The following is a 27348-nucleotide window of genomic DNA, read 5'->3' as shown; positions in this document are numbered from 1 at the left end:
ATGCGAGGCAGGCTTTTCACACAAACAGTGGGGAATATCTGGAACGTGCTGCTAAAAGAAGCGGTAGAAGCAGACACAATAGCAGCATTCAAGAAGCACCTGGCTGAATACATGAATAGAAAAAGAATACAGGGAAATGGATCCTGTGAGTGAAGACAGTTTTAGTGTGGAAGAGCAAAATGTGTCGGCACAGGCTTGGAGGGCCGAAGGGCCTGTTTCTATGCTGTACTATTCCTTGTTCTAAATAAAGGCAACTGTGACAATGAAGGCAGAGCAGACAAAGGTGAATTGGAAAACGGGAAAATAGGACTGCAGAGTTGAAGTGACAGACTTTTAAATCATTGTCAAAGATTTACTGCAGTGAGCAAGAAAGGCTCTTTGAGAAGGAAGCATCATCTTGACTGAATAATGTATAAAGACTTTCTGTATTTTTAAACTGTGGACTGAAATGAGAAAGTAACTGTTTAAAAACCCAAGATTGCTGAAGGATTACCACATGTTTCAAAAGCAAGTAAATGGACACTCATTGTTAGCACTGTTTACACAGCAGTAGTATTAGAAGATGCAGACGAGCTGGAGCCAAGGATGTGTACAAAGAGATTCAGTTAGAAAGAAGCAGCTCATTGATTTGTGGACTAGTGATCAGTTATCAATGACAAAGCCTACTTTGTTCAAGTCCTATATAATGTAAAAAGTCTTTAAGCCTGCGACTGGGTTCCAATCGTCCTGGTCAATATTTCTTCCTCAATCAGACAAACTCCTCAGTTATCTTGTATTGGAATCATTCTATACACAAAGTGGTTATCTACATAAGATCACAGAATCATAGAATCATGGAATCCCTACAGTGTGAAAGCAGGCCATTCAGCCCATCGAGCCCCCACCAACCTGCCAAAGAACATCCCACCCAGACCCAACTCCCTACCCTACCCATTTAACCCTGCATTTCCTGTGGCTAACCCACCTAACCTACACATCCCTGGACATTATGGGAAATTTAGGATGGCCAATTCACCTAACCTGCACATCTTTAGACTGTGGGAGGAAATCCACGCAGATACGGGGAGAGTGTGCAAATTCCAAACAGGCAGTCGCCCGAGGCTGGAATCGAACCTGGGTCTCTGGCACTGTGAGACAGCAGTGCTAACCACTGAGCTACCATGTAGCTGAGATATGGAATTTTTACATCACTTTTTATTATAATCAGAAAAATTGTGGACAGACAATTTCAAGAAACATACATGAACTACAGCTGTCACTTTATTAAAAATACTTCAGAAATCTTTATTACAAAGTGTATAAACCATACAGAGAAGAGGTGATTCTTCACAAGTGATGACAGTTTTAGAATGATTTAAAGTTTAAATGCTTAAATATTTACCTCAACGCTCTCTCCTTTGCACTTTACTCCTACCATCTCCTGAGTTACTCAATTTTTTTTAATATATCAACCTGTTCAGATATGTAATGACATGCATTCAGAGTAGGTAGAACGTGAACCCAAGCCTCCTGGCCCAGAGGTAGAGACACTACCATTGTGCAGCAAAAGCCCTTTCTCCTGAATTACTGACAACCTCTTGTCCGTTACCTGCATCACCACTTACATTCATGCCCAGGTGCGAAGTGTTACAAGGCTCTTGACAGGGAGCATCACAACTGTACTTGATCCTATTCATGGCTATTGCTTACTTTTGAAGCAACAAGTGGTCAGGAGTGACCGAGTTCCCCATCCCCGCTCCTGAGAAGGTCTGAAGCCTCAATTACCTGATCTGCTGACTCCACACCAACTGAGAATCAGACCTAGGACCTGGGGGATGCGATCCACAGGTAGTGTTTGGGTACTCTTACAATGCATTGAACATGGAAACTCCACGGCTGTGCAAAACTGACCTCAAGAAAATAAATAGTTGACAGGTGTTGGCAATCTGAACATCAACAGTGCAATATTCTCAAACTCCAAATAAATGTTTATACCTACATATAATATATATTTATATTTTAGCATTTTTTTCATAAAATGAAGCCAAAATGATAAACAGATTACCAAATACATGCATCGCTTTAGAAAAATAAATATTAAATTAACTTTTTTTTAAAATAGGACTCTAATTGCAAACTAGTTTCCATTCCATTGTTGGCAATGTTCAGGAGTTAAATGAGAACAGCGGCAACTTTATTTAAAGTAACAGCCCAATGCTGTTGAATTCTCCTGTGTTTTATACTTTACAAAAAGTTTTCAGCAGGTTGTTCAGTCAGCTCCAACCATATCTCCATAGGAGACAGATCCAATAACAGTGCAAAAATTCCCTGCACAGCCAGGTGGAGTGGGAAGGATTCTAAAGGGACTCCATTGTTCCCAATGAATTGGAAGAACTCACAATAGAAATAGAAGCTACTGCTAAGTTAGGGCAGTCCGATGAAAGCAGTCAGTTGTTTCTCATTGTGAGGGAGTTGTGTGTCTGAGGTGTTGCTGATATTCTAAACGCTCTTTATGGTTTCCCAAGATATTGCAGAAGAGTTCGTACCAGAAGAAGCTGAATCCAGTGGAGATGGCTGCTTTCAGCATGCTAGGGGACAGGCCCTTGAAAAATCCCCTCAGGCCCTCAGTCCGAGCCACTTGATAGGCACAGTCCAGGAAACCATTGTAGGTTTGTACCTGGAACACAAAAACCTTGAAGAGATTAATGGCTGCTGCTTCATCCTCAGACACCAAACTCACCATCCATCTTTGCACTGCTCCCTGCCCTACTCCCCAGCTGATCTTCACAGTTGTGTCTCACTATCTGAAAAGTCTAATGTTCAGCTGCCCAGACGCTGCTCATTCATTAGAACCAATCTCCATGGATGCACTGAGACAGTGAATTGCTGCAGGCAATATGATAGCGGGGAACTCCACAACTGATCCTGCTCTCACCCACCACTTGCACAACTCCACATTCCAGCAGAGATCATCAGACAGCAAGAGTTTTGCTTTCTCCTCTTCCCTACACAAAATGCAAAGGTCCAAAGGAGGGGTCCCAATGCATGACTCAAGCAGCAATAGTAATATTTATTCAGGTAGAGTCAAACCTGGCCTCCTGTTCTGTGACACTGTAGCATGTTTCGTTCCGATCACTTATTAATGCATCCCCAATGACATCGATAGAGCAGAATTCTCCCACTAGGAATACCAGCCATATTGGCTGCCCCTGACTGTCACTCCATATTTTCATACACCGAGATGTATGTAGATCAATTAAAATTAGATCTTCCAAAGCTTTTCAGAGGTAAGTTCCCTGACACACAACAGCAAGGGGGACAGGGCAGGGGTAGGGAAAGAATTAGACTTTACACCACGTGATCCCATTCATCACACCATCCTCTTCTGCTGCTTCTCCACTAGCTCCAGGTGAGTGGGTCCTATCTGGTTCTATTCCCATCTTTCCTGAAATAACTTCTCTTCCTTCTGTCTCCAGATTCACAGAGAGATCATTGATCTCTCCTGCCCCAATGTTAAATACTGTCCTTCAGCAACATACTCCAAAAAGCAGATCAGATTGCAATGCATGTTGATGGCACCTCTCTCTATTCTTCTGTTCACATTGCTTTGTCATACTCAATTCTGGATGAACAAAAATTTCCTTTATTTTTGATTGATTGATTTTATTGTCACGTGTACCAAAATACAGTGAAAAACTTTACTTATGAGAGGTACAGCAGATCACCACAAGCAAAGGATGTACAGCTCAAAAAGACTTAGAGGCATACAAATTACATTGCAAGATACATTATTTGAGGCTACAGTCCATTGAACAGTCCTAAACCACTGAGGTCTTTGACCCCTGCCTCAAACTCTATCCCCAAGCCACTTCACTCTGGCTACTGTCTGATACTGTTCATAGCTGATCTAACTAAGATATGCTTCCAACCCTAAACCTCTCGATAATACCCAAGTCCTGTCTTGTCTACTTTTGTAATCTCACCTATGGTTTTATTATCACAAGAATTGACTAGCTTCCTAGCTGGCCTCCCATTTTCCACTCCTTGAAAACTTCAACTCATCCAAAATTCTCATAAGGAAAGGGTTAAGAGACTAGGCTTACAGCAGTGCTCATTCTGCGAAAATAGGCTGGTGGTGATATGAGCTGAATAAATCAGAACATTTGAATTGAAATAGATATTAATTGCAGCAAACTGATCAAAAGCAAACATACTTTCACAGCAAGTCTAGGAGAAGTTCTCATTCTTCAGCCAATGCAAGTCAAGTTGGCAATTTGTTAACCAACTACCAATCACACATCCAACAGAGAATTATGCAGATTGTATCCTGTATTTAAACTAGTGGAAAGGGCGCACTCAGGAGCAAGACACACATCAATGGCAAGAGTTCTGTTGAAACATGCAGGATCTCAATTAAAGTTTGCTCTTAAAATGACCCAGTCATCTCAGATTGATCACCTGAGGGATAACTGTATGATTTAATTGAAACTATTTTGTTTAAAATTCTCAAAAATTGAGAGATTGTATGAATTGTAATTCTTGGTCTCCAAACTTAAGAACAAAAAGATAAAATAACAAATATGCTGCATGTTTCCTAATATGCACAAAGTTCTATTCACCCATCTCACCAGTGCTCCGAATTGCACTGCCTCCCAGTCGGGCATTTCCTCAAATTTAAAATACTCCTCCTTGTCTTAAAATCCCTCCACAATCTTCAGCTTTCAACATTCCTCCATGTAGCTTGTTGTGTAAGCCTTACTCTCTGCACTCCATGATGGCAGCTCTGCATTCAGCCTCCTGAGCAGAAAGCTCTGAAATTCTCTCCCTAAGCTTTGCCATCTTGTTATATTCAAGTCTCCTATTAAACTGCTTTTGACTAGTACCTGGGCACCTATCCCAGTACATTGTGTGCCTCTGCATTAAGTCTTTCTCAATAACTTTCCCACAGGAAGTTTTAAAACGTGAAAGCACTATATAAATGTAAATTGTTGTTTGAGCGAGCAGCAAAATTATGAAGTGGGAAGAGAGAGAAGCAAGAGCGCTTTCAGGCATAGCTATTAAGGCTGAATAGGTGGGGCTATTTTCCCTGGAGCGTCGGAAACTGAGGGGTGACCTTATAGGAGTTTATAAAATCATGAGGGGCATAGATAGGATGAATAGCCAAGGACTTTTCCCCAGGGTAGTGCAGTCCAAAATTAGAGGGCATAGGTTTAAGGTGAGAGAGGAAAGATTTAAAAGGGGCAACTTTTTCACAGAGGGTGGTGCATATATGGAATGAGCTGCCAGAGGCGGTGGGGGCTGGTACGATTACAACATTTAAAAGACATCTGGATGGGTACATGAATAGGAAGGGTTTAGAAGGATTTGGGCCAAACGCTGGCAAATGGAACTAGATTAACTTAGGATATCTAGTCAGCATAGACGAGTTGGACCCAAGGGTCTGTTTCCATGCTGTATAGCTTTCTGACTATGACCTCAGATGCCAGGGAACACTGATGCATGAACAGGGATCCCACATTATAAGACTGAGCTGTCCTTTGCTGCTGTATTCTGGTTTCTTCAGGACACATTTTAATGGTTTACAGCCATAAATCATTCAGGTGGAGTGCTGAACTACAGCATGAATTTGAAACAACTGAGTGGTTTGTTAAACCATTTCAGAGACAGTGACAATGAGACTGGCGAAAGACTGGTGTCACACAGTTCAGACTGGGCAAGGTCAGCAGATTTCCTTCCCTGAAGGGTGCCACTAAAGCCTTACTGTTTTTAAATTGACCCGATAGCTTTGTGGTCACTTTTACCAAAAAAAGACTTGTTTTTTATAAAACCAAACTTAAAATCTCAATCTGTCATGGCACAATTTGAATACTGTTGGCATTGTTAGTGCAGTAACAGAAACTCTGCAGCTCTAACAAACTATTAGGTGATCAGTAGAATTGAGACAAGATAAATGATTTCACAGAGGGTCGTGTGTTATCATGTGCTGAATGCCAACTCAGTATTACTCTTTATAATTTGTATATAACAATTACACACGATAGTTAGTTATGAAGATACCCCCTAACTACTTTGGACATAAGTAGATATGGCACAGATAGGTAACACCCTGACAGATCACGGAGTGTGGGCCAACTGTAACAGTGCCTGCCCTGTGTTGTGGTGGCTATTGATTCAAAAACAATTCCTGTGTACAACGAGTCAAAACCCACGTGGAAAACACACCAAGGGACAATCCACAATTAGGATGACATGGAGCTGCTGGTGTGGGACTGGGATGGACAAGGTCAAAGGTCAGATGACACCGGGTTATAGTCCAACAGGTTTATTTGTAATCACAAGCTTTTGAAGCGCTACCCCTTCATCAGATGACTTCACCTGACAAACGGGCAGTGCTCCGAGAGCTTCTGATTTCAAATAAACCTGTTGGACCATAACCTGGACTATCACCTGGTGTTGTGTGACTTTTGACAATTAGGATGGGAAGAACTAGTGTTTAACTATTCAACTCATCAGGCAGAGGAACCTTTATGATTCCAGTCAAAAATTTTTCACACATCTCAATGCAGCCAAAGCTGCAAGGGAGTGCACAGGTCTGCAAAGTCCTCACCTGTCCAAAAGCAGTGCGTGCCTGTTCAAATCCTTCCACCTGCAGTCTCTTCTTAAGGAGGTCAAAGGGGTATGTTAGTGTTTTACTTATGACCCCTGCACCGCTGCCACACACCAGATTCTCTACATTAACTGGACAAAAAAAGAAATAAACAACAGATTAAAAATATGGTGGCTCAGTGAAAGCGCTCTCACTCTTCAGTCTGAAAGTAGAGTATAAAATCCAGGCTAACATTCCCACTGCAGTACGAGTGCTATATCTAATACGTGATGGTAGTGAGTGAGCTATTGCAGTTGGGTGCAAAGTGTTGAGGGTCCTTGGGTTCTGGGCAATATGGATTTCTTAACCAAAAGCCAACACAGATGATCATGGTAGATGGGGAAATTTGAATTCACTAAAAACCTGGCATTAAGAAACTAATGACCATGAAACCATTGTTGACCAGCAGAACAACCCACCTGGTTGTAATATCATAAGAAACAGGAATAGGAGTAGGCCGTTTGCCCCTCAGTCCTGCTCTGCCATTCATTAGAATCACGGCAGACATGACATGCTTCATAAAAACCGAAAGAACTGAGGATGCTGTAAATCAGGAACAAAAACAAAGATGCTGGAGAAGCTCAGCAGGTCTGGCAGCATCTGTGAAGGGGAAAACAGAGTTAACGTTTCGGGTCCAGTTCTGAGGAAGGGTCACTGGACCCGAAACGTTAACTCTGTTTTTCCCTTCACATGGCATACTTCATGTTCACTTTCCTGCCCTTTCCTCTTGACTCTTAGTTTCCCAACTGATCAAGAATATATATCAGCCTTAAATATACACAAAGATTCTGCCCCCACAGCTCTGAGAGAAGAAATTCCTCCTCATTTCAGTCCTAAATGGCACCCCTTTATTCCGAGAATATGCCCTCTGGGTCCTAGATTCTCTCATGAGGGGAAACATCCATTCAGCTTTAACTCTGTCAAGCCCCTTAAGAGTCTTATATGTTTCAAAGAGATCACCCTTCATTTTCTAAACTCCAGTGAGGAGAGTCTCAAACTTCTTAGCTTTTGCTCATAAGACACTTCCTCCATACCAGGCATCGTTCTTCTCTGAAAATAATGTCCTTTAGGGAAGGAAATCCGCCATCGTTACTTATTCTGGCTTAGATGCGATTCCAGAGCCACAACATGGTTGACTCTTAACTGCTATCTGGGCAATAAATGTCAATGATGTCCACATACTGTTAATGAATAAAATAAAATCTGGCCATTTATCAGATTACCATTTGGGGGAGCTTATTGTCTACAAATTGACTCTGATGTACAACAGCACAACCAGAACAACAATGACATTTGTAAATTACAAAGCACCAACGTGTGCTGAGACTGTGAAAGGCATCACATCATAACGTTTTGTCCCCACTTTTCAAAAAAAGTGCACACCAACCAATACACCATAAACATTGATGTGGCAAACTGGACTAGGGCAAAGCTGTTGAGATAGGTTAAGAACACTTGCCTGCAATTCCTCAGATATAGGAGCTCTGACATGGACTACTCGTCCTCAAATGGAGCTTTATTTTGAGCAGGAGCATTGTTTAAAGACCTTTAAAGGAAGCAAGTGCCAGGTGCTGTTTTCAGCACAAACAACCACACGGAGAGTGTGACCTCTACACAATGCAACTGCTGATTTAGCAACTGAGAAACCAGCATGCTCTTTACACAAGTCTCTATTTTGATTGACTGTTAAATATCTTTTGTCTCCTGTGCTCTGTGTCCTTGCCTGCCAAAATCTCTTAAAAAAAAATAGGGAGATGGAGATATATGTACCTCATTATGCACATATGTTTCAATTGAGGTTATCCAAATTAATCCTATTCTCCTGCCCGTTCCCCAAATCCTTTTAAAGAGTGTCCTAGTCTCTGCCTTAATCGGTCCTTACAATAAAGTATTCCATGTAATAAAATCTTCTGTCTTGAACAATAAACAGCTTTGTATTAATTCATTCACGGGATGTGAGCATTTTACCTATCTCCAATTGTCTTTCAGAACATAATGAGCCACCATGACCCATTCCAGTCTGTGGTTTATTACCCCCAAGTGCTGTTAGTTTTTAGTGTTTAATTACACAATCTGTTCCTCTAATGGTAATTCTCAATCTGTGTCTCATTGTTAAAGATTTTCCAACTAGTGGGAACAAGTTTACATTGAGGAATTCAACAGTAAATGCAAGATATTTAGTAAGTTCTCACCAGTGAAGCCCACATCCCGTGAAAAATAACAAAAAATGTATGGTTAGACAGTTATGGAGATGGACCAAAATGATTTTGCTGGTTGGTAGATGGATGCTTTGAATTTAGGCCATGACCAAACAGGTCATTTGATCTAACGAGGCAAGATAGGATGAGTGGTAGGAACAACAAACTGAGAGAAAAGAGAACCAAGATTCAAAATGTTTGGCAGGAGCCGAACAAGTTGGCTTCGAATACAACAATGTCAAATTGCAGAAACCTTGAACGTAATTGTCACGTGTTGTCAGTCAGTGTCTGTAGGTTTAATATTCCAAGTAGTAGTACATAGGCAAGGAGTGGAGGGTAGACAGTCAATAGGATCCTAATGCATTCTAAAGGTAACCCCAACTGGCTAAGGAGAAGCAATTTGAAGAAAAGTGCTGACTGGATTAGAAACCATGGCAATACCCCCTGCAGTAAGTAAGACGAATGTAAAAGACCAATGGTTGACCAGATGAGCACAGCAGAGATAGACAGCATGGTTCACGCAGTAATGGTCTTGAGCGATCCGCATGCTACAAGTGAGGAAGAAACTAAAACAAAAAGTATCTGCACAAGCATGGGAGAGACAAGCTCACTGGCACTCAGCAACAATGTAGTCAAGGACATCAAGAAGGAATTGGGTAGTGTGGGCGGAGGAATTGCATGCTGATGATAGGCAGTTGCTTGGTCAAACAATGACAGCATAGTGCTGCGCTAATGTTTCATCCGCGACACTAGGCCGGCCGAGAGGGAAGAGATTGTGACTTTGGCCATAATTAAAGCAAAATGCTACAGAGGCTGGAGATCTAAAATAAAAACAGATATTGTTGGAGAAACTCAGCTGGTCTGGCAGCATCTGTGGAGATAGGATTAGGGTTAGGGTTAATGAAACAGAGTTAATGTTTCGAGTTCAATATGGCTCTTCTTCAGAAATGACCATGTCCATGGCACCTCTGCAAAGTGTCAGCCTACCTGTTAGAAACTGACTGATAATAGGTTCTTTTTTGCCAACTCCTCCTCTCAACTAACAAAAACTAATGCCTCACTACCGGATCACATTTCTACCTCCACAGAGACACTGCTCTCCTGTTTGGTTAGTGCTCCAGCCAATATCCTCACTCTTCCTGCCACTGGTCACTCACCCATCCAGGCTTCACGTGATGGCACAGCCCACTCACAGATACGTTGAAAGATGTTGTAAAAGGCAAACTGAAACCCAGCGTAGGGGAAAACCGCTACAAGAGTGGGACTGAGGCCTCGATAGAATGACAGGGGTCCTTCATTTCTGTACATGGTGACCACTGCATGCCACAGACTCCTATAAACCTGCAAAATAGATATATTAATCACACCATAGTCAAGAGTCAATCAGCATCCTAAAGCAGTATACATGTCATTTTAAAACGTAAGAGAAAGATTCAATCCATCTACATCAATTTCTCATACCCAAACCTAGATATCATCGAGATGCTTCACAACCTGGGCAAAAGTGAAGCAATTCTGTTCACTCACATACCTTACTTTCCCCCACACACCCAATGCATGTTTCACATTATAGAGGAACACAGGACTGCAAACAGGATAGAAAACATAAATCTAGATAATTACTTCAAATAATAATAACTAACCCAAACTGTTATCCGTGATGCATGCTGGAAATCAAACCTCTCTATTCTATGGGCCATTTCAAATAACCAAACAAATCACCAGGATAGTTAATATATCTAACTATGAGCACTACTTAGGCCAAAAATGCTCCCATCAGGTATCAATAATTTTGTTTATAAAAATAAGCAAACTTATCATTTAATAAGTGGTAACACAGATTGTTAACCACTTTGCAAACTTACACTATTGTCTTTTGGCATTCACTCACAAATAAGACAGCCAAAACAGACAGTGCTGCAGAAATGACATGGGTGGAAAATGTGGGCAAACAAACAAATTCTGTTCATCTTGCAAAGGGGGAATGAGGTGACTTTCTCAGTCCTTTGATTTTTAGTGACGGTATCGAATTGTTGACAGCCGAGTGATAGAATATTCTCAAGTCAGTAGTTTGTCAATTGGAGCTAGGTCTGTGTGTTAGATTCTCTTTTCAGAGCTTTTTTTTCCTACTCTGAGGGTGAGAAAGGGCAAAACCTGCTTTTGCTTGCAGGCTTTCTGGAGGCCTGTGTTCAACTGCATTTTCTCAGGTTTGTGACAAACTGCATAACAATTCAAAGGTTGTTGCTAGGCAGCTTTGAACCCATAGGTAGCTGGTGCAAGATCACCTCACCAAAGTGTCAAATCCAGCTTCTCCATAAGCTGTGTGACCTTGTGAAACCAATAAATGAACAATACGTTTTAACCTTATGAATTGAAGAAAAACAACACCTATTTGCTCTGAAAGCTTGTGATTTCAAATAAACCTTTTGGACTATAACCTGGTGTTGTGCGACTTCTGACTTTGCCTACCCCAGTCCAACACCAGCACCTCCACAGCAGTCAGGGAACATTTGGGGAACAGTGATCATAGTATCAAAAGATTTAGGTTGGTTATGGAAAAAGACAAGGAATAATCCAGAGTAAAATTAACTAATTGAGCAAGGATCATTTTTCAGTAGGTTGAGACCAAATCTCACCAGGCTAAAGTGGAATCGAAGTGGCTAGCAAAATAACATCAGAATAATGGGCAATCTTTAAATGTGGAGGTGGTTCAGATACAAAGAACATGGCCAAAAGAGGGAAGCTAGGTCCCTTAGCTGGTGAAAGGGAGATACCAAAAAGTGGGAAAACAGGGTGCATGTGATGGAATGAGAAATAACATAGTGGGTGCTGTAAATTCAAAATAAAAACAGAAAACGCCAGAAATATTCAACAGCTTTTGCAACACTTATGGACAGAGAAAGAGTTAACATTCAGATCAATGAACTTTTGTCAGTACTGAGGTAATAGATTTTGAAGAGTGGGTGGGCCACAAACAAAGGAAGGTCTGAGATACAGTAGGAGAGAAAGCAAATGACTGAAGTTAATCCTTCAGGACCAATGGGAATGCTAACAGGGGAAGAGAAGCAGACAGTCAAAATGCATTACTGGAATGAGTGTACTGGTGTCTGGAATCAAAACAGAAAAGACAAAATAATGTAGTCATCTGTCATCAACCCCCGACCTGTTCCAGCATGGTTTAACATAAGCTTGAGGAGAAGCGGCTCATCTTTCAGTGAGGCACTTTACAGCCTTCAACAATACCAGATTGTAAACTCTCTCTCTGATATTTTCTTTTGCTGTATCATGTTGTTTTGGCTCTTCATCCATTCATATTCATCGACAGCCTCTAATTCTTGATCAGAATCTGGAATGTACTACTTATGTGGTGGAAGTAGATTCAACTGTAACTTTCAAAATGGAATTGGATAATTTTTGAAGAGAAAAACAAATTGCAGGGGCAGGAGGAAAACATGGGGAAGTGGGACTAAATGAGCTGGTCACAGACAACATGGTATGACATGATGACAATAACAACATGGGGTTGTTATTCCATGATCTAATCATTCTATGATTCAAGAAGATACAGACACCTCTGTTCCACTACTATGCCTTTTATCCCCACCACTGTTTACCATTCCAATATCATCAATGCCATCACCACTCATCTGTGCCCTCAAATGCCCAGTTTCTCACCTTTGGCTCTCCCTGTGCCACAAATCTGGTGCGGAGAGTGTCGAGTGGTTGCACAGTAACCGTGGCCGAACACGCTGCCAAGCCCCCGCATATAAAGTGCACTGTGGGAATCCTCGAGTCATAAAGCATGGCATTGTGGACCAATTTTGTTAGAAATTCAAAACTCACAAACTGGAAGACAAAGAAAAAATGCTGGACTAAATCAGACACCTAGCAACAAAGAGATCAGCAAAATGGAAAGAACTTGCAATTAAATTTAGTACTTTTTAATTAAACTTTTGACTTGAAATGCAGGAAACAACAGCTAATTTGCACAGAGCCAGGCCCAATAAACAGCAACATAATCATTACCTTGTGAACTGAAGAAAAAGTATTGGCTAGGGCACGAGAGAAAACTCTTCAACTAATTCTCAAATTGTGCTTTAGGTCTTTCAAGTGCAGTTAGGGACATGGCTCTTGGTTTAACAATACTTCTAAAAGCAGTGCCATGTCTCAGTGTTGCAGTGACGTTTCAGTTTGGAGGTTATGGTCATAACCTCAAGTGAGGTTGGTACTGTGATCTCCTGACTAAAAGATGAGAGTCCTACCAATGAACCACCCAGTTTCTAATGAACCCTAGAAACATCCTTTTAAAAAATCTAACGCTCTAAAGCTGCCATTGTGGGGTTTGCACTGCCATCCTCTGCAGGACTGGTCCAAAACACAATCACTAACATATCTTTGCAGCATTCTTGAGCACGGGTGAGGTCCCAGAGGACTGGAGAATTGCTAATGTTGTCCCCTTGTTTAAGAAGGGTAGAAAGGATAATCCAGGTAATTATAGATCGGTGAGCTTGAGGTCAGTGGTGGGGAAGCTGCCGGAGAAGATACTGAGGGATAGGATCTATTTACATTTGGAAGAAAATGGGTTTATTAGCGATAGGCAGCATGGTTTTGTGCAGGGAAGGTCATATCTTACCAACTTGATAGAATTCTTTGGAGGAAGTGACAAAGTTGATAGATGAGGGAAGGGCCGTGGATGTCGTATACATGGACTTCAGTAAGGTGTTTGATGAGGTTCCCCATGGTAGGTTGAAGGAGAAAGTGAAGTCGCATGGGGTCCAGGGTGTACTAGCTAGATGGATAGAGAACTGGCTGGGCAACAGGAGACAGAGCTGTAGTGGAAGGGATTTTCTCAAAATGGAGAACTGTGACCAGTGGTGTTCCACAGGGATCCGTGTTGGGACCACTGCTGTTTGTGATATACATAAATGATCTGGAGGAAGGTATAGATGGTCTGATTAACAAGTTTGCAGATGACACTAATATTAGTGGAGTAGCAGATAGTGAAGGGCACTGTCAGAGAATGCAGCAGAATATAGATAGATTGGAGAGTTGGGCGGAGAAATGGCAGATGGAGTTCAATCCAGGCAAATGTGAGGAGATGCATTTTGGAAGATCCAATTCAAGAGCGAACTATACGGTAAATAGAAAAGCCCTGGGGAAAATTGATGCACAGAGAGATCTGGGTGTTCAGGTCCATTGTACCCTGAAGGTGGCAACGCAGGTCGATAGAGTGGTCAAGAAGGCACACGGCATGCTTTCGTTCATCGGACAGGATATTGAGTACAAGAGTTGGCAGGTCATGTTACACTTGTACAGGACTTTGGTTCAAAGACATTTGGAATACTGTGTACAGTTCTGGTCACCACATTACCAAAAAGGCTGTGGATGCTTTGGAGAGAGTGCAGAGGAGGTTCACCAGGATGTTGCTTGGTATGGAGGGCGCTAGCTGTGAAGAGAGGTTGAGTAGATTAGGGTTACTTACATTAGAAAGACGGAGGTTGAGGGAGGACCTGATTGAGGTCTACAAAATCATGAGAGATATAGACAGGCTGGATAGCAAGAAGCTTTTCCCCCAAGAGCGGGAGACTCAATTACTAGGGGTCACGATTTCAAGGTGAGAGGGGAAATGTTTAAGGGAGATATGCGTGGAAAGTTCTTTACGCAGAGGGTGGTGGGTGCCTGGAACGCGTTGCCAGCGGAGGTGGTAGAGGCAGGCACGATAGCGTCATTTAAGAAGTATCTAGACAGATATATGAATAGGCAAGGAGCAGAGGGATACAGATCCTTGGAAAATAGACGACAGGTTTAGATAGAGGATCTGGATCGGCGCAGGCTTGGAGGGCCGAAGGGTCTGTTCCTGTGCTGTAATTTTCTTTGTTCACTTCCAGGATCCCGCTTTGTTCTGTGTTCTACTGTCAGTTTTCAACTCGGAAAGCAGAAGCATTCACACACAAACTAAGTTTTAAAATAATACCAAGAACAGTGATACATTATTATGTATTAAGGCGCTCTTAGAACAATTCTGAAAGAGAGATGGAAACTTGCATCATACCTGGACGGCTCCATAGGAAACAGAAAGAAGCTGGGCTGGGATGTGACCTTTCCAGAATGCCTGAAGACCCTCCTCTCTGAATATTGTGTTAGTTGCCTGCAGAATGCCATGATATTTGGCTGCCGGCTCAAACAGTGATAGCTGTTCAATTTGAAGCTGGGGAAACAAAATCAGAGGAGCAATCTGGAAATTAACACACGCTCGGATACGTACGTAGGTTTGTATAATACGTGCATTTTATAGCACAATGCATATTTGTCAATTCTACGTTGATATTTTCACAATACAAGGGGGTAAATGGGGTAGGGACAGGGGAGTGGCATGGATCACTTCAGGCCAATTTCCAAAACTCCAAGCATGAGAACTATCATTGTGATCCATGTTGAATTTAGCACCTGCACCAAGAATAGTAAACTCAACGCTCGGTAAACTCCAATTGGACCGCCAATTATAAGGTACTGCAGAGGATACACCATCAAGCATGCATCATATTATTCATCTCTAACAAAGGACAGATATACACCCATTGTACCATCTGACAGAGGATGAACAAATAGTATAGGTGCCTATAATAAAGTCTACATATATTAACTCCCACACAGAACAACGAAAGCCAGGTTACCCATAATTAGTACATATGCACATATCTCATACCTAAAGTAGCTCAGTACTTCTGTGAATTTTGCCCAATGTTGACTCAAAGATCCATTACATATATATTAAAAAAATACATTAACTACTTACCCGTTTACTCACTCTTTCTCTGAGAGAGAGAGAAACACACACACACGCACACACACACACCAGATAATAACTATGGTAGCTACTTACCCATTAACAAGATTTATTTTCTATACATGCTCGGTTTCATTTCATAGCACAATACATACTTATTAATTCTATATTGATATTTCTACTACATCTCTAACTGGAACTACCTACATTTAGCCATCACACCAGATATTCATTCATTTCCCCTATATATTTACACAATACTATGAGTATATGTACTCAGCTCGCTGTATTGTTAACCGCCATTACTTAATATTTCCCTGTGATCATTACCCAATGCTCAGCTTTGAAGTGACTGTATTCAGCCCTGATGGTTGGAATCTTTATGTTCCACACAGGTTTACCCTCACTCCTTTATAATCACTCAATCAACATTTCTTTCAATTCCACTTCTCCTTTGTGCTCATCTAATCTCCCCTTAAATGTATTTCTACTATTCAGCACACTCCTTCCCTCTCTCCCGAAGGCAACGAGTTCCAAAATCTAACCAGGCTCTGCCTGATGGAAACAAAGCAAACTGGAGCAGGGTTGGGCTATTCAGCCCATCAAGCTTACTATGTAATTCAATGAGATCATAACTGGTCTCAATTCTCAACTTCATTTTCCTGCCTCTTCCAAATAATCCTCAATCTCCCTCTGGCCTTTTACCTGCTCTCAATCTCTTCATTGAGAACTGTCGACATGATATTGGTCGCTTCAATTTCTCTGCACCACTACTCCCCCTTCACACAATCCAACCTGTCTCCCTCCAAACTGACTGCACTCCATGCACTTAGATCTAACCCTGACTTTGTTATTAAGCCTGCCGATAAGGGTGGTCCTGTTGCAGTCTGCTGTACTGACCTCTACATTGCAGAGGCTGAGCACCAGCTCTCAGATACCTCCTCCGACCTTCCCCTGGACCATGACCCCACCATGACGCATCAGGCCATTGTATCAACTACAAGCATTGACCTCATTTCATCTGGTGATCTCCCCTCTCCACCACTTCCAAGCTGATAGACCCCTAGCCCCACACAGCTCACTACTATCTCCTTCCCAAAATTCACAAACAGGACTGTCCAGGCAGATCCATTGTTTCTGCATGCTCCTGCCCCACAGAACTCATCTCTTCCTACCTCGACCCAGTCTTCTCTCACCTGGTCCAGTCCCTGCCAACGACATCCATGATTCCTCTGACACTTTAAGCCACTTTCGGAATTTCCAGTTTGCAGGCTCCAGCCGCCTCCTTCTTACCATGGATGTGCAATCCCTTTTTATGTCCATTCCCCACCAGGAGGGTCTTAGGGCTCTCTGCTTCTTCCTGGAGCAAAGGCCTGAACTGTCCCCACTCACCGCCACCACCCACCTTCAGTTGGTCGAACTCGTCCTCACCCTCAACAACTTCTCCTCATTTTCTTCAGATCAGAGGGGTGGCCATGGGTACCTGCATGGGCCCCAGTTATGCCTGTCTCTTCATGGGGTACATAGAACATTCCTCGTTCCAATCCTATTCCAGCCCCCACCCATAACTCTTTCTCCGATATATCTATGATATAATCGGTGCTGCTTCCCTCTCTCATCCAGAATTGAGAAGTTCATCGATTTCGCTTCCAATTTCAACCCCACCCTCACTTGCAACTGATCTATCTCTGTCTCTGTCTCCTCCCTTCCTTTCCTCGACAATATCCACTATAAACCTACTGACTCCCACAGCTACCTGGAGTATACATCCTTGCACCCTGCTTCCTGTCGAAACTCCATCCTCAGTTCCTCCATCCCCATCGCATACGTTCAGATGAGGCCAACTTTGACAAGGGAGCCTCTGAAACGTCCACCTTCTTCAGGTGAGGATTCCCGAGCACTGTTGTTGACAGGGCGCTCAGCCAGGTCCGACCCATCTCCCGCACTTCCTCCCTCATCCCTTCTCTTCCCTCCCGTAACAGCGATGGGTTCCCCTTGTCCTTACCTATCATCCCACCACATCCAGAAGACCATCAGATGCCACTTCTGCTATCTCCAGCAAGACGCCACCACCAAACACATACTCCCCACCCCTCCCTTGTCCGCCTTCCGCAGGGACCGTTCCCTCCGGGACACCCTGGTCCACTCTTCCTTCACTCCCAACACCCACCACAGTTGCACAGCATCTTCCCCTGCAACCACCACAGGTATAACACTTGCCCATTTACCTCCTCCCTCCTCAGTATCCAAGGGCCCATACATACCTTCCAGATGAAGCAGCACTTTACCTGCACTTCCCACAATCTAGTCTACTGCATTCACCGCTCACAATGTGGTCTCCTCTACATTGGGAAAACAAAGTATAGACTGGGTGACGGCTTCACAGAGCACATATGCGCTCCACACAAAAAAGACCCTGAGTTTCCAGTTGCCTGATACTTTAACACACCACCCGTTCCCTGGCCAACATCTCTTTCGCTGGAACACTGAAGCAGGCCTGAGACACTCGGCGCAAGCTGAAAGAACACCTCATTTTCCACTTGGGGACCCTGCAGCCCTCCGGACTCAATATTGAGTTCAATAATTTTAGTGCCTGAACTCTCCCATGTCCCAGCACGCTACCTCACACACCATGCTTTGGTATCACATAGTCTGCCATTACACACTACCTATTGTTAGTCACTAACAGTCTCCATTCACAGCTATTCTCTCCTTTGTCTGTCCAACTGTTCTTCTCTCTCTTTAGGCTCTATCCCCAACTATCGTTTACTCCTTACCCCACCCCGCCCTATCTTCTGCGTATAAATCAACATTTTCCTAGATACCATCCATTCTGAGGAAGGGTCATCAGACCCAAAATGTTAATTCTGATTTCTCTCCACAGATGTTGCCAAACCCCCTGAGCTTTTCCAGCAACTGTTTTTGTTCCCAATAACAATTGATTCCCTTACCAATTAAAATCTGTCAATCTCCGCCTTTATAAACAACCCAGTCTCTACAGCCCTCTGCAGCATTGGTTTCCCTAGGGACACCACTCTCAAAAAATTCCTCCTCATCTCGATCTTATATAGATGGCCCCTTATTTAAGATTATGTCCCACAAGGGCAAACAATTTCTCCACATCTACCCTGTCCAGCCCCCTTCAATAAGGTTACCTCTCATTCTTCTATTTTCCAATGAATACAGGCTTAATCTACTTGACCTCTCTTCATAAGACAGTCCCTCCATACCCAGAATCAACCTAGTGAACCTTCTTTGGACTGCCTCTAATGTCACTATGTCTCGCCTAAAATAAGGAGGCCAGAGCTGTTCACAGTATTCCAGGCATGGTCTAACTAGTGCCTTACAGGTAGTTCTCCTATAAAACGATAGTTGCATTATTGTGTGACCTCACATTATAGAAAATTGCATTATAGGGAAATTGCTATAGAAAAATCGCTATACCCGTATAACAGAAAGTTCACGTTATCCAAACAGCTTCCATTATTCATCAATCACGTTATAGCCAATTTGCATTAACGAAACACACGTTATAGCAGAACTACCTGTATATAGTTTTTGCAAAGCCACCTTATTTTTATACCATTTCCTTTGAAATAAAGGCCAACAGTTCATTTGTCTTCCTGTTGATCTGATAGTAGCATTTTGTGATTTGTATACAAGGACACCCAAATCTGTCTGTGCTGCAGCATTCTGTAGTCTTTCTACATTTAAATAATATCCAGTTCTTCTTCTCTGCTTGGTGAAGTGCATAACCTTACATTTTTCCATATTAGATTCCATCTGCCAAGTTTTTGTGCACTCTCTCTCTCTGTACTCATTGTGTCATCCTCACCACTTGCATTCCCACATTTTGGGTGATCCTCAAACTTTGCTACAGGATATTCATTTTCCCTATCCAAATTATTAATACAAAATGTAAATAATTGTGGCCCCAGCACTGATCCCTATGGCACACCACTAGGTGCAGGTTGCCATCCTGTAAATGTCCCCTTATCCCAACTGTCTTCTATTAGTTAGCCAATTCCTCATCCATGCTGATATACTACTCCTGACATCAGGAGCTGTTATCTTATTAAGTAGCCTAACGTGTGATGTCTTATCAAATACCTTTTGGAAATCCAAATGTATTACATCTACTGGATCCTCTTTATCTATCATATGTGTTTGTCACTTAAAGAATTCTAATAAATTTGACAGGCAGGATTTCCCTTTCATTAAGGCATGCTGACTCTGCTTGCTTATATTACATATTTCTAAATGCTCTGGGTAAACATTTCCCAAATGACGTTAAAATAACTGGCCTATAGTTACCTATTTTAGTCCCCTTCCATTTTTGGAATGGGGGGGCGTTATATTCAGCCTTCACCTTTCTTCAAGAGAAAATTTATTCCAACCTAGTCGGCCTTCCCTATAGATGATCCCTTCCTTTTGATCTCATTCTTGGGATTTAGTTTTGCACCTTTTCCTTATGATGCTGTACTGTGAACATTTCTGCTCTTCACACTAAGTTCACACTAATCAACTCTCTGCTTTACAATTTCATCCTTCTGAAAATGAACCCAAGTGCTTGGCTTGCTTTTCTTTTAGCCTGGTCTCATTAACATGCCTCACTACTCTTAGAACTTTAGTGATTTGTGACTGATTAAACACTAGATTCTTTAGCTCCTCTACCCTATTTGATTATTCTTATTACTGATATCACCTTATTCTTATCAAATGTACTATCTAACACTTACCTACAATGACTTAGAGTCATAGGGTCATAGAGTAATGCAGCATGGAAACAGGACCTTTGGCCCAAACTAGTCCATGCTGACCACTCAGCGAGTTTCAATTGCCCATACTTGGTCCATATCCCTTTAAACCCCTCTCATCCATGTACCTATCCAAATGTTTTTTTAAATGTTGCTATGTACCTGCCTCAATCACTTTCTCTGGCAGCCTGTTCCACATACACATCTCTCTCTGTGTGAAGAAGTTGCCCCTCAGGTCCTTTTTAAATCTTTCCCCTCTCACCTTAAACCTATGCCCTCTAGTTTCAATTCCCCGTCCCTGGGAAAACGGCTATATGCGTTCATCCTATCTATGCCCCCCATGATTTTATACACCCCTCATTCTCCTACATTCCAAGGAATAAATTATGGGAAGGCAATGGCCTAGTGGTATTATCGCTGGACTGTTAATTCAGACACTCAGATAACATTCTGGGGACCTGGGTTCGAATCCCGCTATGGCAGATAGTGGAATTTGAATTCAATAAAATATCTGGAATTAAGAGTCTAATGATGACCGTGAATCAATTGTCGATTGTTTGAAAAACTCATCAGGTTCACTAATGTCTTTTAGGGAAGGAAACTGCCTTCCTTACCTGGTCTGGCCTACATGTGATTCCAGACCCACAGCAATGTGGTTCACTCTTAACTGCCCTCTGGGCAATTAGGGATGGGCAATAAATGCTGCCTAGCCAGCAATGCCCTCATCCCATGAATGAGTAAAGTTAAAAAAAAAAGAATCAAGTCCTATCCTGGCCAACCTCTCCCTACAACTCAGGCCTACTAGTCCTGGCAACAGCCTCGTAAATCTTCTTTGCACACTTTCCAGTTTAACAGTGTCTTTCCTATAACAGGGTGGCCAAAACCGTACACAGTACTCCAAGTGCAGCCTCACCAACAATTTAAAAAATGTAACATAACATCCCAACTCATATACGCAATGCCTTGACCAATGAAGGCCAGCATGTTAAATACCTTCTTCACCACCCTGTCTACCTGTGACGCTGCTTTCAACGAATTATGTACTTGTGCTCCTAGGTCCCTCTGTTCTACAACACTCCTCAAGACCTTACCATTTGGTAAGGTCCTGCCCTGGTTTGACTTTCCAAAGTGCAACACCTCATACTTGTACTGAATTGCATTTGCCAATCCTCAGCCCACTTCCCCATCTGATCAAGATCCCTCTGTAATTTTTGATAACATTCTTCGCTATCAACAATATCTCCTAATTTTATACCATCCGCAAACTTAGTAATCATGCCTTGTTCATTCACATCCATATCATTTATGTCAATAGCAAATAACAAAGCAATAACTTGTAGTACATGACTAGTCACAGGCCTCCAGTCCGAAAAACAACCTTCAACCATTACCCTCTGTTTCCTAGCATTGAGCCAATTTTGAATCCAATTAGCTAGCTTTCCCTGGATCCCATGCGACCTAACTTTCACAACTAGCCTGCCATGCAGGACTTTGTCAAAGGCCTTACTAAAGTCCATATAAACAACATCCACTCCTCTACCCTCATCCACATTGCTTCAAAAATCTTTAGAAGATTTGTCAGACATGACTTCCCACACACAAATCCATGCTGGCAATCCCTAATCTGGCAATCCCTAACTTCTACTTATACAGTAAGTTTAACCTTTCAAAATTCCTCACAGAAGCATTACAAAACCTAGCATGACATTAAGCCACATAGAAATATTAAATTGGATGACCAAAAAATTGATCATTAATAAGTGTCTTAAAAAGGAGGATGGGAGATTTAAGGAGGAAATTCTAACCCTTGGGGGCCCAGGCTGTTGAAGGCACGGTAACCAATGGTGCAGTGATTAAAATAAGGGATGCTCAAGAGATCAGAATTAGGGGAGCACAGAAAGCTTGGGAGCTTAAGGAGTTCATAGAGATAGGGAGGCACACGATCATGGTAGTTCAAGAAGGCAGCTCACCACCTTCTCAAGGGCAACTAGGAATGGGCAAGAAATGCTGGCCAGCCAGCGACACCCACATCCCACAAATGAATTTTTTCCAAAATTTGAGGATAAAGGACAAGAATTTTAAAATCAAGACTTCACTCAACTGGGAGAAAAGACAGTTCAATAAGCAGCGGTGATAAGCAAATGGGACTTGCTGGGAGTCAGGACACAAGTAGAATTTGAATGACATTAAGATTACGGAGGGGAGAATCTGTAACCAGTCATGAGGGTGTTGGAACTGCGGAGTCTTAGAGTAACCCAAGAAAAATGGGAGGGTCAGTATCCAATGAACTGAAATGGGGCAAAGTCAGAATGTGCTAGTAGGCAGCTTTATTGATAGCTTAATGTGGTCAAAGACTCATATCAGAATCTAATTTGACACCAAAAACGTAAAAGGACTGGCTTATTCTCAGGCTATTGCCAGGGTGAGGGCAGATTTAACAGTTAGAGAACAGAGTATGGTGGGAAGGCTGCTTTTTCCAATATTTAAATGGAGAAAAGTTCAGTTTACAGACAAACAAACAGTCTGATAAGCTAACTACAGTATAAGAGTAGAGGTGGTGGTGGTCGTGGTGGCCTGTCTAATCTTCTCTCATAAGACAATCCACTCATTTCAGGTGTTAATCTAGAAGTTTTCTCTAGATGCTTCCAACACGTTAATATCCTTCAGAGAAGAATGAGGACGGATTGTTTCTGAAGGATGGTTCACTGGACTTGAAACATTAACTCTATTTCTCTCTCCATGGATGCTGCACCAGTTTCACCAGTAATTTCTATTTTTGTTAGTGTCATACTGGATATCATATTTTTTAATATTATGGCAAGGGCAGAAATTTGACTGGAGGGATTCTGAGTACTTACTTTGAATTTTCCCACCCAACCTGCTGTCTGCATGTACATTTTCCCTTACTTCCTGCATATTTACCTACTCCCCTGACATACTTAGCCAGCACTCGGAGAACCCACAGATGACGTCACATCCGCCACCGCCGGGTTCCCCACTTCCGGGACAGCAAGCACCATCGCTGCCGTTGCCACCGACACTGAAGTCGCGACCACCCTCACCGCTACTGCCGCCGCCTACCCCGTTCCTCCTACCTCCGACGCCGACACAGCTCCGCCCACAGCCGACGCCGACACAGCCAGCAGCTCCAGAGGAGACAGCAGCACCCAGCCCTGCCGAGTCTTCACCATCCCCCCAGACCTACCCCTTACTGAGGACGAACGGTCAGTCCTCAGTAAAGGGCTCACCTTTGTCCCCCTCCACCCACAGATCAACGAATACCGCTCACGCTTGGACATTGAGCAGTTTTTCCGCCGCCTCCGCCTCCACGCTTACTTCTTTAACCGTGAACCTAACCCTCCCTCTACTGACCCCTTCTCCCGCTTCCAACACACCCCCTCCTCCTGGACACCACCCCAAGGCCTCCTACCCTCCCTCGACCTCTTCATCTCCAACTGCCGTCGAGACATCAATCGCCTCAACCTCTCCACCCCTCTCACCCACTCCAACCTCTCCCCCGCAGAACGTGCAGCCCTCCGCTCCCTCCGCTCCAATCCCAACCTCACCATAAAACCCGCGGACAAGGGAGGTGCAGTTGTAGTATGGCGCACTGACCTCTACATCGCCGAGGCCGGACGCCAACTCTCCGACACCTCCTCCTACCGCCCCCTTGATCATGACCCCACCCCTGAGCACCAAACCATCATCTCGCAAACCATCCACAACCTCATCACCTCAGGTGACCTCCCACCCACGGCCTCCAACCTCATCGTTCCCCAACCTCGCACTGCCCGCTTCTATCTCCTTCCCAAAATCCACAAACCTGAATACCCTGGTCGACCCATTGTCTCCGCCTGCTCCTGCCCCACCGAACTGATCTCCAACTATCTCGACTCCATTTTCTCCCCCTTGGTCCAGGAACTCCCTACCTATGTCCGTGACACCACCCACGCCCTCCACCTCCTCCAGAACTTCCAATTCCCCGGTCCCCAACACCTCATCTTTACCATGGACGTCCAGTCCCTCTACACCTGCATTCCCCATGCAGATGGCCTTAAGGCCCTCCGCTTCTTCCTGTCCCGCAGGCCCGACCAGTCCTCCTCCACTGACACCCTCATCCGCTTAGCCGAACTCGTCCTCACACTCAACAACTTCTCTTTCAATTCCTCCCACTTCCTACAGACAAAGGGGGTAGCCATGGGTACCCGCATGGGCCCAAGCCACGCCTGCCTCTTTGTAGGTTACGTGGAACAATCCCTCTTCCGTACCTACACCGGCCCTAAACCCCACCTCATCCTCCGTTACATTGATGACTGTATCGGTGCCGCCTCGTGCTCCCACGAGGAGCTCGAACAGTTCATACACTTCACTAACACCTTCCACCCCAACCTTAAATTTACCTGGACCATCTCTAACACCTCTCTCCCCTTCCTGGACCTCTCTGTCTCCATATCGGGCAACCACCTCGAAACCGATATTCATTTCAAGCCCACCGACTCCCACAGCTACCTAGAATACTCCTCCTCCCACCCACCTTCCTGCAAAAATGCTATCCCCTATTCCCAATTCCTTCGCCTCCGCCGCATCTGCTCCCAGGATGAGGCATTCCACTCCCGTACATCTCAGTTGTCCTCGTTTTTCAAGGACCGTAACTTCCCCTCCTCGGTGGTCGAGAACGCCCTCAACCGTGTCTCCCACATCTCCCGCACCTCATCCCTCACACCCCGTCCACGCAATAAAAACCAAAAAAGAATCCCCCTCGTCCTCACGTACCACCCCACCAACCTCCGGATCCAACGCATCATCCTCCGACACTTCCGCCATCTGCAATCCGACCCCACCACCAAAGACATCTTTCCCTCCCCACCTTTATCTGCTTTCCGGAGGGACAACTCTCTCCGTGACTCCCTTGTCCGCTCCACACTCCCCTCCAGCTCCACCACACCCGGCACTTTTCCCTGCAACCGCAGGAAGTGCTACACCTGCCCCCATACCTCCTCCCTCACCCCCATCCCAGGCCCCAAGAAGACTTTCCACATCAAGCAGATGTTCACCTGCACATCTGCCAATGTGGTACACTGCATCCGCTGTACCCGGTGTGGCTTCCTCTACATCGGGGAAACCAAGCGGAGACTCGGGGACCGCTTTGCAGAACACTTACGCTCGGTTCGCAACAAACAACTGCACCTCCCAGTCGCGAACCATTTCAACTCCCCCTCCCATTCCTCAGACGACATGTCCATCCTGGGCCTCCTGCTCCACCACACCCGGCACTTTTCCCTGCAACCGCAGGAAGTGCTACACCTGCCCCCATACCTCCTCCCTCACCCCCATCCCAGGCCCCAAGAAGACTTTCCACATCAAGCAGATGTTCACCTGCACATCTGCCAATGTGGTATACTGCATCCGCTGTACCCGGTGTGGCTTCCTCTACATCGGGGAAACCAAGCGGAGACTCGGGGACCGCTTTGCAGAACACTTACGCTCGGTTCGCAACAAACAACTGCACCTCCCAGTCGCGAACCATTTCAACTCCCCCTCCCATTCCTCAGACGACATGTCCATCCTGGGCCTCCTGCAGTGCCACAACGATGCCACCCGAAGGTTGCAGGAACAGCAACTCATATTCCGCTTGGGAACCCTGCAACCCAATGGTATCAATGTGGATTTCACAAGTTTCAAAATCTCCCCTCCCCCCACCGCATCCCAAAACCAGTCCAACTCGTCCCTGCCTCCCTAACCTGTTCTTCCTCCCACCTATCCCCTCCTCCCACCCCAAGCCGCACCTCCATCTCCTACCGACCAACCTCATCCCGCCCCCTTGACCTGTCCGTCCTCCCTGGACTGACCTATCCCCTTCCTAACTCCCTACCTACACTCACCTTTCCTGGCCCCATCCCCGCCTCTTCGACCTGTTTGTTTCCTCTCCACCTATCCTCTCCTCTATCCCTCTTCTATCCGCCTCCCACTCTCTCCCTATTTATTTCAAAACCCCCTTCCCCTCCCCCTTTTCTGATGAAGGGTCTAGGCCCGAAACGTCAGCCTCTCTGCTCCTATGATGCTGCTTGGCCTGCTGTGTTCATCCAGCCCTGCACCTTGTTGTCTCGGATTCTCCAGCATCTGCAGTTCCTACTATCTCTTACTCTCTTCCCTTGTTTATTGACCCTCCGTTTACACATTTCCACCCTCGCTCTTTACCTGAAACCGGATTTTGATGACATCCAGCGGGTTGATGAGAATTCGGGTCAGGAAGCCGGACACGGAGCCTGCCGCCGCCACCTCCGCGGGATTCAGTCCATATTCCCCTTCCCCGGCGACAGGGTGGTACCCGACCATGACCGAGCCCACACCCGCGGGCCACGGGGTGTGAGGGGGGAAGACGGTGACGGTCAGGGAGTGACGCTGAGACACAGGCGGCGCCGCTCAGACACTCCCGGAAAAGACGGCATCTAAATAAACGTTTTAACGACCAATAGGTGTGAGGAACACTCTTGATTGACATCGCAGTCAGCAACTCAGAGCCCAATTCTCTGACGGATGGCCATCTCTAACGGATGGCCAATTAGTCTACGAGGGAGGGAAGGCGCGAGACGCAGTGGATTCCTTATCATGCGATGGGAAAGAGTGCAATCCATTTAATAATAAAACTATGAATATCAATTACACTTGTTAAAGTATTATTACTGTTTATTATTGTTACCGAGTTCCTGTTATTTTCCCTCAGTTGTCGCCAATACAGTTCCTGGTGTTCTCCCACCAACGCGGTCCCGTTCCGCGTCTTGGATCCTGATTCCTGCCGGAACCGCTCGGTTTTTCCAGCGCTGTCTGTTTGATTTAGGGCATTTCACGCTGTTTCTCACACAATATGCCCAGCTGCACCGACTCAGCCCGGCCTCGGAGGGCGCTGCTGCACCGACTCAGCCCGGCCTCGGAGGGCGCTGCTGCACCGACTCAGCCCGGCCTCGGAGGGCGTTCCCCAGC

The 27348-nt window shown here is 44.5% G+C and overlaps 1 protein-coding gene across 2 annotated transcripts; it reads right to left on the bottom strand.

The window, feature by feature from the left end:
- Positions 1-1242: 1242 nt before the first annotated feature.
- Positions 1243-26817, bottom strand: slc25a19 (solute carrier family 25 member 19). 2 transcript variants are annotated; one of them, XM_020516758.2, is made up of 6 exons: positions 26566-26817; positions 14876-15031; positions 12499-12669; positions 9981-10164; positions 6587-6717; positions 1243-2656 (listed from the first exon to the last, which is right to left on the bottom strand). In XM_020516758.2, the coding sequence occupies exons 1-6, from the start codon at positions 26701-26703 to the stop codon at positions 2438-2440; spliced, it is 999 nt and encodes a 332-aa protein (XP_020372347.2). In that variant the 5' UTR covers positions 26704-26817; the 3' UTR covers positions 1243-2437. The 2 variants fall into 2 exon arrangements, with proteins under 2 accessions (XP_020372347.2, XP_048467099.1); XM_048611142.1 differs by lacking the exon at positions 26566-26817 and adding an exon at positions 25422-25457.
- Positions 26818-27348: the final 531 nt, after the last annotated feature.

This window comes from Rhincodon typus, chromosome 23 (genome assembly GCF_021869965.1).
Source record: "Rhincodon typus isolate 14 chromosome 23, sRhiTyp1.1, whole genome shotgun sequence".
NCBI lineage: Eukaryota > Metazoa > Chordata > Chondrichthyes > Orectolobiformes > Rhincodontidae > Rhincodon > Rhincodon typus.
Note: the sequence above shows the minus strand (reverse complement) of the source record. Positions and strands in the feature narration are given on the sequence as shown.

Coding starts and splice junctions, on each gene's coding strand:
- slc25a19 (XM_020516758.2), bottom strand. CDS start 26,703: ATGGTCGGGTACCACCCTGTCGCCGGGGAAGGGGAATATGGACTGAAT. Junction 10,165..12,498: donor TGGCACAGGGAGAGCCAAAG/GTGAGAAACTGG, acceptor TCTATTTTGCAG/GTTTATAGGAGTCTGTGGCA. Junction 2,657..6,586: donor CACGCACTGCTTTTGGACAG/GTGAGGACTTTG, acceptor TTTGTGTTCCAG/GTACAAACCTACAATGGTTT.